Consider the following 12,860-nt stretch of genomic DNA (forward strand, 5'->3'; position numbering starts at 1 on the left):
AGAGGTGGTCACTATTCAAAGAGCACTTTGCATTTTCTCAATTAATTTGAAGTATCCACAGATTGGAGGTAGAGATTGTGATGTTACCAGCCTGCCTCTTCACCTTGTCCAATTAGAGCGTGAGATTTTAGTTAAGGAAGGATCCATTTGACAGCCTTGTAGTTTTTTTACCTTGAAAATTAAGTGTGCAATGCTCCCATATTTCTATCCTTACAACTTCTACCCTAGATTGAATTTGAGCAGCGTATCAATGAAAACAAAGGATAATTAGAGTCACCAGCATGATAGAGATACGATTTTGCCAAGGAAAAGATTCTAGAAGTACCTGGTTTTCACCACGTGGTGAGATTGAAAACTTTATGCAGTGGACACGTCATGGAGCAATCCTTGTCTTTGTGATGGCCTTGCTGGTGGCTAGATAGGCTAAAGCAAAGCAGCGGTCTTTAGACTAATTTATGGTATTGGTCAGGTCATGGGTTCTTGCAAGCGAAATGGCATAGGTGCCAGACAGCAAGACAAAAGCTAAATCAGGGGGGTTTAACCTTAGATCATTGCCAGAGGTAACCAGAGCCGACCATCAAAAGAGATCAAAGAATAAACATGTGGTCAGAAAACAGCAGATGTAAGAGTGGAACCCCAAGGTCTGCAGAAGGACTTAAAGGGATTGTAAAGTGAATTTTTTTTTTTTTAAATAACAAACATGTTATACTTAACTCCACTGTGCAGCTCGTTTTTGCACAGAGTGGCCCCGAACCTGCTCTTCTAGGGTCCCTCGGCGGCTGTCTCAGCTTCCTCCCTCAGATGCTTCTCACGTTCATGCGAGCTCCCTCGCATGGTGAGAAGCATCTGCAGGCGCGCTCCCGTGATACAGCCGGCGGCTATAGCTGCTCGCTGTATCACACGGCCCCGCCCCCCGGCGCTCCGCTTCAGTGGATGTGATTGACAGCAGCGCGAGCCAATGGCTGCGCTGCTTTCCATCCATCCACTCCAGCCAATCAGCGGCCATAGAATGCATTAAGGTGAAAAAACATTTACCTTTACAACCCCTTTAAAGTTGGGTTCTCCCTCAAATTTTTTTTTTAAAAGTCAGCAGCTACATATACTGCAGCTGTTGACTTTTAATAATCGGACACTTACCTGTCCCAGGGTCCAGCGATGCGGGGGAACGTAGCCCCCCGTCGTTCCCTGCTCCGCTCGCAGCGCCGGCATTCTTACTGTGTGCACCCGGCTGTGGCTTCACAGCCGGGCACCCATTGCGCATGCATGAGCAGTGCCGCGCGCCGTGATAACCCGTACAGTCATCTGGGACACGTGACAGGTCCCAGATGACTGTGCGGTGCCGAGGGGAAGTGATGTCACCAGCCTGGGCAATGAAGGAGGCAGACTATGAGGGCCCCCCTTACAACAGGCATTAGAGGTGAGTAGACTTTTTTTTATTTTAATTGTTTAATGAATTTTAAGCAATTTTTTTTGTTGGCGGCATTACCACTTTAAAGAGCAGTAGAAACCAGAAATCAGAGGAATTCTAAGGCTGGCCATACACTATACAATTTTCTTGTTCAACGTTCCTTTAGATTTACCAAAACAATATAATATAAGGTCAAATCTAACCCCTTTCAATTTGTAAGCAATCAGGCAGGCCCTTGCACTTCATAGTTGAAGATACTGTAAATCAAATAAGAAAATGGTATAGTGTATGGCCAGCCTAAGTGGTGGGAGCTCAGAAGTAAACATAGGCCATTAAAAGTAAAGTAAATATTAACAATGAGGCCTTGTAGATTGACTGCCTGGCTGGAGAAGAGGCTCACCAGTGCGACCCGGACAGTATGCATGTGGCTTTGAAAACATGGCGGTCAATATATGCTCACTGTACACTGTCCTGTAAACAATGATTCACTTTTCAGAAGAAAAATCTGAAAATGCCAGAAAGGGTGTAAACTTTTAGAGGCTACACCTTACACACCCATTCTTTTCACCCAGTAAATAGCAATAAATACTATAACATGTCTACTGTTAAGCTTATAGTATAATTATATCTAACTCAGTAACTATTAAAGCTTTTTAATTGCCAGAAAACAGAATAGTGATGATATACGGTAATCTTTGATAACTGATGGCAATATATGGTCATGTTTTTCTTTTGCATTCTTACCAAGTTCATAAATTCAGTTCATTTTTTTTATTTGATTATTATTTACCTGAAAAGCGTTAATTGTCTCAGAAAAGGAAAGGTTCCCACCGTACAAGAACATCATGCACCTCACTATAGCATTGACAGATATTATACTTTATAGTGCAAGTACATTTTAGTAAACTGCTTTTATTAAAAGTTTATGCATCACGGCACCGCAGATATCTAGTAGATGCCTGCAGGGCAGTTACAGGTATAATTAAATATTATCATTTGGCTCGGTGACACCTTACCTCTCCCTTGTTAAATTATTAGCTGAAATGTGTGAACTCATTAACATTTTATATTTTAAAATCTATAAAGTTGTTACACCCAGGGATGTTGCAATTTTTTAAATTGTATCTGTACTTGGTTTGATTACGGTTATCCTTTTAAGCTAACCAGGGGTCCTATATATATTATCCCCGCATCTACTCATCCATCTTTCCTCCTTTTTTGACATGGGCCTATCAATTCTCCTTTTTTAGGTGGAGTAGGTGAATCTATCTTGTGTTCTTAAAGTGGAAGTAAACTCCCCTATCGTTTTCAGCCAAGGAAGCTGCCATCTTTGCCTCTGTTTAATCTTCAACTGCTATGGTGCTGCACATGTGATTCGTTATGACACCAGCCATTGGATGGTTTGATAGTTTGGCTGAGAGAACAGCCAATGTGCAGTTAGCATTTCCGGCATGCCTTTTTTTTTAACTGTTTAAATCCATGTGTTTACTTCCACTTTAATATGGGGTTCTGTTGTTGCAAATCACTGAGTAATCGGTTCTGAAGAAGCTACTAAGTGAAACGCGTCAACAATCTCTGTGATATTTTTTAGAACTATTGTATTGAACCTTACAATTAATTGGATGTTTTTATCATGTGTGCTTTCTATGTGTAAATTTTGTTACAATAAATGTATTCTTTATTAACTTGTGTATAAAATTCTTCTTTGGTACCGCAATAATCCATCATGTTGGTTCTCTATGCAAAGTTGAATAAGGATAAGGATGAGGTACCCCCATAGCCTTAATGTTCTCTTCTCTATACGGTCCTTCTTTTGTCGGAGTTGAAGTCAACTTGGACACAGTTAAAGTGGAGGACCACCCAAAAAAAAAATGCATTAAAAATATGTGAATTGTTAATAATGCACCATATGTGCTATTTTAATTGTATTAATAAACTATATTGTTTTTATTAAATACATTTCTTTATACAAAAAATCTTTCTTCTTTGTACAAATTATACATAAGCACCGTAAAAATCCCATCCCTATATTCTTTTCATTTCTAATTTTGTAATTGGGATGAGGTGCCTACTATAATGTGGGTGTTTTTTGGGTGTTTTCTGATAGCCAGAACCAAAACTTATAAAAGCTAAAAAAGATTGTTGCTAGTTCTGCCCTAGAATTATGCAGGAAGCATCAAATTGTAGCTCAATCAGTCACAGCCCAATGGAACCCTGATTGAGAATGGCTGGTCTAGAGCAGGGGTGTCAAACTCAAATTTGATCAGCATTATGGGTGCACTCAAAGTGCTGATTGTATCAATAAGACTATATAAATGTGTCTATTGTTTATCATATTAAATAATTGCCCCTGTCTTTGATTACTACTGGTTTTAGTAATAACTTAATACTTAGGCTGTGAAGGGTGCAGGCCGGAGCTCACTCACACTCTTGTTGCAGATGATCCAAGCAGATGTCCAGAGCAACTCCCCCCCCCCCCCCCACATCAAATGTCAAGTCAAGTTGAGGTACTTGCAACAATTCATCCCGACATGTTTCGCATTAGTTTCCTCAGGGGATGTACAAGCTAATAATTACAATGATATCAAAAAAAGAAAAATGAGTAACAGTAAGTGGTATTCATTAAAGGGATTGTAAAGTGATTTTTTTTATTTTTTTTAAAATAACAAACATGTTATACTTAAATCCACTGTGCAGCTCGTTTTGCACAGAGTGGCCCTGAACCTGCTCTTCTGGGGTCCCTCGGCGACTGTCTCGGCTTCCTCCCGCAGGTGCTTCTCACGTTCATGCGAGCTCCCTCGCATGGTGAGAAGCACCTGCGGGCGCGCTCCTGTGATACAGCCGGCGGCTATAGCCGCTCGCTATATCACATGGCCCCGCCCCTCGGCGCTGCGCATCAGTGGATGTGATTGACAGCAGCGCGAGTCAATGGCTGTGCTGCTTTCCAATGGCTGTGCTGCTTTCCATCCATCCACACCAGCCAATCAGCGGCCAGGCTGAACGGTGGAAAGGACGACGGGGGCGAGCGCGGGATTTTCGAGGGGTGAGGTAAGTAAAATGGGGGGGGGGGGGGCTGGGGGCGCCGGCACTGTCAGATGTTTTTTCACCTTAATGCATAGAATGCATTAAGGTGAAAAAACATTTACCTTTACAACCCCTTTAATATCACACAGTCCATTGCAAAATACATAATATATCATCAAGCTTTTTCATCCAAAAGTTCCAGAAAACGCTTACCCCTAGCCAGATCAACCCTCAAACGCACGAAGCATCCGCCTCAGTTTGTTAGAGGTGTGTGTGGCCCTGCAACCAGTATGGGCCGCTCAGCAAAGGGGGGCACAGACGGCACTGAGTCTGGACAGTAATGTAAATATGTTTTATTAATATGGAGTTATAGAAGAAAAGATTATTAAGATTATATTAATTTATAATTATGATCATAATAATAATATAAATCGTATAAGAATAAAATATGTAAATCCTCAATAATGAGGAGAAGGCAAAAAAGCCTCTACATTTTATATTTGTTATTATTTATATAAGTATTAAGAGCAGTTACACGGATTCAATTCATCTAGTGGAATGGCTAGTTTACAATGAACAGCATTTTTATAAACTAAACATATGTATGAGTAGTTATCAAAGTATCAACTACTTACTTATAAATAACTTTGTATCCAATTAATTGAAGCACAACGTTTTATCAACCTCACTGTGAGTGCACTACTCAAGGGATCAGTGTTTCCACCTATGTGTTCAAAGACACATTCGGCATATGCTTGGAAAAAATATATAAATGTAACCAAGTATGAATAAGAATTGCAAATATAACAATATATTCCAGGGGGGCAGTATAAGAATTTAAGGAACTTACTCCGTCTAACTCCACCGTTAGCTACGCACAGGGTCCCTCCGTGTCTAAGATCCATTAGGTAGAGCCAGACTCTTATACCCCCATCCATCGAGCCGGCGTCTGACGTCACCGGCTCGATGCAGACAACAGCGGGTGATACTCAACACTCAACTTTATATATCCAGGACCCCCTAAACAATATGTGAATTGTTAATAATGCACCATATGTGCTATTTTAATTGTATTAATAAACTATATTGTTTTTATTAAATACATTTCTTTATACAAAAAATCTTTCTTCTTTGTACAAATTATACATAAGCACCGTAAAAATCCCATCCCTATATTCTTTTCATTTCTAATCTTTTTTAGCTGTTTGTAAGGATGGCATTCTGACCACCACTGTAAAGCCCCATACACACGGTCGGACTTGTACAAACTTTTCCGTGGACTTTTGTACAAAGTGTGTTGTCCACAAGTTTGTATTGCATACACACGGTCTGACTTTTTGACAACAAACACGAACGTAATGACGTCACAACGTACTGACGCCGCTTCAAAAGAGGACGTTCAATGACTCCAGCGCCACCTTTGGTCAACTTCTGTATTGTAGTCTGATCGTTTGCAATGGTTCTGAGCATGCGTGTTTGTACCTTGTACAAAAGTCCGATGCTTTTGCGTACACACGGTAGGACTTTGCTCCATCGGACTTTTGTTGCCAGAAAGTTTGTACGTTCGCACAGCCAACAAAAGTCCGATGAAAACAGAAAAAGTTTGTCCGATGGAGCGTACACACAGTCGGATGTTGCTCCAAAACAGCTAATTTGCATGTTTGTTGTCAAAAAGTCCGACCGTGTGTACGGGCCTTATGGGTTGCATTCCTCCTACTGACTAGTGGCGGCTGGTGCTCAATTTTCTTAGGGGGGCGGCCCTACCAGCCAGCCAGCCCCCCCCCCCCCCCGGCCAGCCAACCAACCACCCCCCCTCCCCCCGACACTTGGTCGCCACTTCCACCCATACAGGCTTTCTTTATTTATTAATTATTATTTATTTATTATATAATATTAAAATGTGTTTAATGATCTGAATCATTTAAATTTGTGAGAAATATCCCAAAAAAAAAAAAAAATCAGGAAGGGGGCAAATACTTTTTCACACAACTGTATATATTCATACATATGCACTATATTTCAAAAGTATAGGGACGCTTGCCTTTACACACACATGATCTTTAATGGCTTCCCAGCCTTAGTCCGTAGGGTCCAATATTAAGCTGGCCCACACAGCACTGTGTGTGTATATATATATATATATATATATAATCTCACACTTATGCCGTGTACACACGACCAGACTTTCCCGCAGACTAGGTCCCATGGTCTTCCCCACGGACTTTCGGCAGACTTCCAATGGACTTTTCGAACGAACGGACTAGCCACACACAATCACAACAAAGTCCGACGGATTCGACCGTGATGACGTACGACCGGACTAGAATAAGGAAGTTCATAGCCAGTAGCCAATAGCTGCTCTAGCGTAGATTTGCGTGCGTCGGACTTGCATACAGACAAATGGATTTTTTAACCGGACTCGAGTCCATCAGAAAGATTTGAAACATGTTCTAAATCTAAAGTCTGTCTGATTTTTTTCGACAGCAAAGGTCCGATGAAGCCCACACACGATCGAATTGTCCGACGGATTTGTTCCGTCGGACCTTTGCTGTCAAAGTCCAGCCATGTGTACACGGCATAAGGGGTTGATTTTAAAGGCCAATTCATTTTGCAGTGCAAGTGCAGTCGCTTTATATCTGAAGGGAAGATCTGAAATGAGGGGAAGCTCTGCTGATTTTATCATCCAATCATGCCATAAAAATGTATCTAAACAATGCTAAAATTTAGTTTTCCAGTTATTTTATACTTGCCATTAATCTTTCCTTCTGGTTTTCATTTAAATACTAATTTCATGAATTTTTTTTCAGCCTCATCAACGCTGATTTCTGTGTGGGATCTGTGTGCATTGCCTTTGGTGGAGTTCTGGGGACAGTCAGCCCTGTACAAGTCATGCTGATGACCTTGTTCCAAGTGACGCTCTTTGCAGTGAATGAATATATTCTTCTCAACCTGCTCCATGTAAGATTTACATTTCCTTTGGCTTCCTATTTATTATCAGAACATTTTTGTTATGAAAAAAAAGAAAATAAGAGGAATTCGAGGTCATCTGATGAACTCATATACTTAATCTTAATCATGCATTTGCCAATCTTTACTGCATTGCTTCTCACTGTGTCCCCTAATATTCACACGAGAAGAAGTTGGGAACAGTTATCTCAGCAATTTATGCAATTTTGCTGTCAAAATAAACTTCTCCCTGAAAATAATTACCAATGGAATGGGTGTGATTTGGGAGGGAGGCAGATGCGGTAATCTTTGTTCAAACTATTATGAAAGGTGAAGTCTGAATTGCTAGTCATATGACGGCATTCCACTTAAATAGTTCTATAAGAAAATTGGTGTTTTTTTATTGCATAATAACACACTGGATGTTTGACATCCTTCCAAAAATAATATGTAAAAAGATATTTAAATTGACTTTAACACGTATAAATAGCTGTCTAAAATATGTTTTGTGGTTTTCCAAGTGAAAAATGTAGGTTCTCGTAAAAAAGTAGTTGGAATTGGAAGAAAAACTCCATACGAGACAAGATTGTTTGATTTTCCTACAGTCTGTACACAACTTTTGACATTCCGATTTTAGATTTTCCCGAATGAAAATTTCCAAAGGGACAAACTCATGTGAACAGAACGGACGCTGCCAGAGCCGTTTTTGCGTCTTTTGCACACATGCTTAAAAATCATTTTTGGCCTAAAGATTACACAAAACCCCCAAAAATGATATATGGTCAATGTTTGTTGGTCCGTCCATCTACAGCAGAGGATACGGAAGCACGTTGATAAACGTTCATAAACTATGAAGGGAGATTCCTATGCATCACCACAACACGAGTTAATACTACAAAGCGGTGAGAGCCTCCAGGCAACGCTTCATGGCAATTCAAATGTCATTCTCAGTGTTATGCTAACTCTTGGAATACAGGACTGTCAAGTTCTTAAGGTGTATATTGCACGCTATACTGACAGCTATCCTCCACATTGCAGTGGCTGATCTGCCATTACGGGACAAGGACTCCAAGAGAGGAATCTCCTCTTAATGCTGACTAGACACTCTCACTGACAGTGCTCAGGCTATCCCAAGTAGACATTCGGATTTTCAAGTTTCAGAATTTTCGAATTTCCGAAATATGAATTTTTGAAATACGAATTTTTGGATTTTCAGAAATCGAAAATTCAGAAATTCAAAAATTCGAAAATCTAAAAAAAGAAAAAGAAATAAAATCAGTAAAATTTTAAATAATAACTAACTATTAAATATAGGTATAGGAATTTCCTTTCAAATTTGGCTGTTAGTGAATGTAACGAATACAAATTTATCTGAAGTTACAAATTATCCGAAATAATGAATGCCACATCTAATCAAATGTAATGGAATAAAATAATAAATAATAATAAAAAAAAAGTTTTATTATTAGATCATTATGTTCCATTCGTTTAGATAAGGCATTTGTTATTTCAGATCATTCGTAACTTCAGATAAATTCGTACTTGTTATGTTCACTAACAGCCAAATTTGAAAGGAAATTCCAATACCTATAAATTTTAATAGTTAGTTATTTTGAATTTTACTGATTTTCTTTCTTTTTTTCAGATTTTCAAATTTTTGGATTTTCTAAATTTTTGAATTTTCAAATTCCAAAAATTCGGAAATCCGTAAATTTGGAAATTACAAATTTCGAATTTCCAAATTCAGAATTTGGGAAATTCTGAAATTTTGGAATTAACAAATTTGTCAAAATTTGTTAAACTAATTTGGAACCAAACGAATTGCACGTTTAATCCCAAATATTCTTATATTGGACGGTACATGAACTGTAAACATCTATTCGATTTTTCTTCTTTTTTTTGATTTTTTTCAGTTCAATTCACGATAGTGCTGCACGTACTCCCATATATTACATGGCATTCTGCCATATGGGTCCAATAACCTACTACTGCTAAACATAGCTTCTTTATGGTGCCCTGCATATCCACGTTCAGCGAACTAGTGGCTACACAAATGGATATTTTTGTACTTCTTCTCAGCTCATGATATTTCAATACCATCATCTCTGCACACCCAGTCATATTAACATTATATCAGCTGGGTATTTGACTCTGTGAGGCTCATCTGCTCGCTATAGAATCATAGTGTTTACACTACATCCGCACAAGTCTATTGTTGGACATGCTAGGTTAAAGCTCAGGCTCTTAGGCCCCTTTCACACTGGGGCGGTGGGTGCATCGGCGGTAAAGCTATTTTTAGCGGCGCTTTACCGTCAATTTTGTGGCGCCAGTCGGCCGCTAGTGGGACACTTTTACCTCCCGCTAGCGGCCGAGAAATGGTTAAAACCACTGCAGCCGCGCTGCCCCTTTGATTTCAATGGGCAGGGGTGGTGAAGGAACGGTCTGTACACCGCTCCTTCACCGCTCCAAAGATGCTTCTTGCAGGAGTTTTTTTAGACCCCTTTCACACTGAGGCACTTTGCAGGCACTATAGTGTTAAAAATAGCATCTGAAACATCGCCCTGAAACAGCGGCTCCATTCACTCCAGTGTGAAAGCCTGGGGGCTTTCACACTGGAGTGGTGCGCTGCAGGGCGTCAGAAAAAGTCCTGCCAGCAGCTTCTTTGGAGCACATTAGGACCGGTGAACTCACTGTTGCAAAAGTGCCCCTGCCCATTGAAAACAATGGGGCAGCGCTGCTATACCGCCGGCAACGCACCGCTCCACTGGCATTTTGCGGGCGGATTTACCCTCTTTTCAGCCGCTAGCAGCTGAATAGCGTCACTAAAAACGACGGGACTGATGCCTGGGGTGGCTCAGTGTGGAAGGGGTCTTTACGTCCTGCTAATGCACCGCTCCAGTGTGAAAGCACTCGGGGCTTTCACACTAGAGAGACAGGAGCGGCTCTTTACTGCTGCTATGCAGGTGCTATTTTTAGCGCTGTAGCACCTGTAAAGTGCCTCAGTGTGAAAGGGGTCTTATACATTGAGCCCCGGATTATTGACCTCGGACAACACCAGTCTTTCGATCTGTGAATGCATGGGTAGGTGTGTGGGGCCCATATGTTGGCACCATTTTTGTGACAACCTTGTCAATTTATGTGTTTTTTAGTTTTTTTTAATGGTGGGTACACTGGGGGGGATTATTCCCACTATTTGGTATGATGCATTTCATTAAGTGGGCTATTTATACTGCTTTTCAATAACGTTCTTCTTTTTCTCTTCCAGTATATTACATAAATTAATAAAAGCTGACCATTGTAAGCACCCCTGTTACTGTTAAATGGTTTGCCTCAACTGTCTAACTGCTACATTGTTGGACAGCCTGGTCTGTTAAATGAAAGTAAAAACGTACAGACTTTCTGGTCGGATCACAATGATCTCTTAGAAGCCTTTCCTCTTGTCAGCTGCGCTTTAATTGGGCTTTAAATCATTTCGTTGGCCAGAATTCTGATGCCTAGCATTAATGTACATTTAGTCGCATTTAGACATGTTAAGCTTTTTTTCTTTTTTTTTTTTTTTTGACAAGAGGCAGCTGCTCCTGGGTGCACTGGCAGTGGATTTGTTTATTTTTTTGCCTCTAAACTCATGGACACATAGGGGTTGATTTCAGTGGCGGCCCATACGGGGGCGCAGGGGCTCCGCCCCCTAATTCATGCGCCCGGCCCCTAATCTACATGCAGGATGCATTTGGAGTTTTTTTTTTAAAGCACATGATTAGAGCCTGAGGCTCTAATTGGCTGAAAAAAGGTTGGGCTTGTGGCGCAGAGCAATGCACCCTGAGCGTACCCAGTTTTGTGACAATAGCAAATTAATGTTCGCTATTGTCTTCCTGATTCTCCTCCTGGCCAATCAGGGAGTCTTAGGAGTCCCGTCAATGGGGTCTCAGTACCCACTTCCTGTTTGGCCAGGAGGAGAAGCAACAGCCCCGGAATGAAGAGTAACTGGAGCAAGGAGCAGCAGCCCTACCCCGGATCCTTGTCATCTCCCTACTAAGGTAAGTAGGCCTTTGATGGCTGCCTTCCAATCTGTCTTCCAGGGGGGAGGGTGTGGCGTTGGTGTCAGGGCTGGGCTCAGCCCATCCTTCTTTGAGCTGGCCACTCAGCTGTCAGCTAATTGCCAGCTCCCATCTCTCCACCGTGACTCACCTGTTGATGATATCCTGCTCGTCAGTCCTGCTTACTTAAGCCGTCCAGTCCAGATGATCTCTGCCTTTGCCTTGGTTACATCTCTAGAGATGTTCTCCTGTGTTCCAGTTAAAGACTTGCTTGGCTGACATTCCTTCTGGCTCCAGATCCTGCTTGCTGTCCTACTACGCTGTTCTCTGGCTCCCTGTCATTTTGGCTTGTCTGACTATCCGTTCTGCTTCCTGAACTCTATGTTTTGACTACGTTTAATCTGTTTACTTTTTTTATTATTATTAAACAAGTGTGATTTAACCATAGACTAACATGGAAGAGCTTTTGGAGGTAGAAAAAGAAGCCAGATGCCCTTGAAAGCAGTTTTACGTTGTGTCTGCATGAATGCTTAAAGAAATATTAAACCTTCCGTGTTTTTTTGCGTATCCACTCTGGAGGATTTACCCCCTTTTGTGACCAGGTCATTTTTTGCGATACAACACTGTGTTACTTTAACCACTTGCTTACTGGGCACTTAAACACCCTTCCTGCCCAGACCAATTTTCAGCTTTCGGTGCTCTCACAATTTGAATGACAATTACTCAGTCATGCAACACTGTACCCAAATGAATTTTTTGTCCTTTTTTTCCCACAAATAGAGCTTTCTTTTGGTGGTATTTGATCACCTCTGGGGTTTTTATTTTTTGCGCTATAAATGAAAAAAAACCGAAAATTTCGAAAAAAAACCCGCATTTTTCTTTGTTTCTGTGACAGACTTATGCAAATTATTAATTTTTCTTCATAAATTTTGGCCACAATTTATACTGCTACATATCTTTGGTAAAAATAACCCAAATTAGTGGGTATTATTTGGTCTTTGTGAAAGTTAGAGAGTCTACAAGCTGTGGTGCGAATCGCACAAAATTGATCACATCTGATGTACTGGTGGCCTATCTCGCTTCTTGTGACCCGAACAAGTCAGGAAAGTACAAATACCCCCCAAATGACCCCTTTTTGGAAAGTAGACATTCCAAGGTATTTAGTAAGAGGCATAGTGAGCTTTTTGATGTTGTCATTTTTTTCCCACAATTCTTTGCAAAATTAAGATTTTTCATTTTTTTTCTCCACAAAATTGTCATTGTAATAGGTTATTTCTCTCACGTGGCATGTGTATACCACAAATGACACCCCCAAAAAATTCTGCTACTCCTCCTGAGTATAACAATACCACATGTGTGGGACCTTTTCACAGCCTGGCCACATAGAGAGGCCCAACATGCAGGTAGCGCCATCATGTGTTCTAGGAACATAAATTACACATCTAACT

At 40.7% G+C, this 12,860-nt stretch overlaps 1 protein-coding gene across 1 annotated transcript in view; it reads left to right on the plus strand.

Annotated features, from left to right (window-relative positions):
- The window catches only part of RHCG (Rh family C glycoprotein), a 167,337-nt gene that overhangs the window by 114,881 nt on the left and 39,596 nt on the right, over nt 1-12,860 (plus strand). The window contains exon 3 of the mRNA XM_077472834.1: nt 7,240-7,390. Within this exon, the coding sequence (XP_077328960.1) occupies nt 7,240-7,390 (151 nt within the window). The remainder of the gene's footprint in view (nt 1-7,239; nt 7,391-12,860) is intronic.

The sequence above is a fragment of the Lithobates pipiens genome, unplaced genomic scaffold, assembly GCF_037356315.1.
Source record: "Lithobates pipiens isolate NorthernLeopardFrog02 unplaced genomic scaffold, aLitPip1_a1.2 Scaffold_8, whole genome shotgun sequence".
Classification (NCBI taxonomy): domain Eukaryota; kingdom Metazoa; phylum Chordata; class Amphibia; order Anura; family Ranidae; genus Lithobates; species Lithobates pipiens.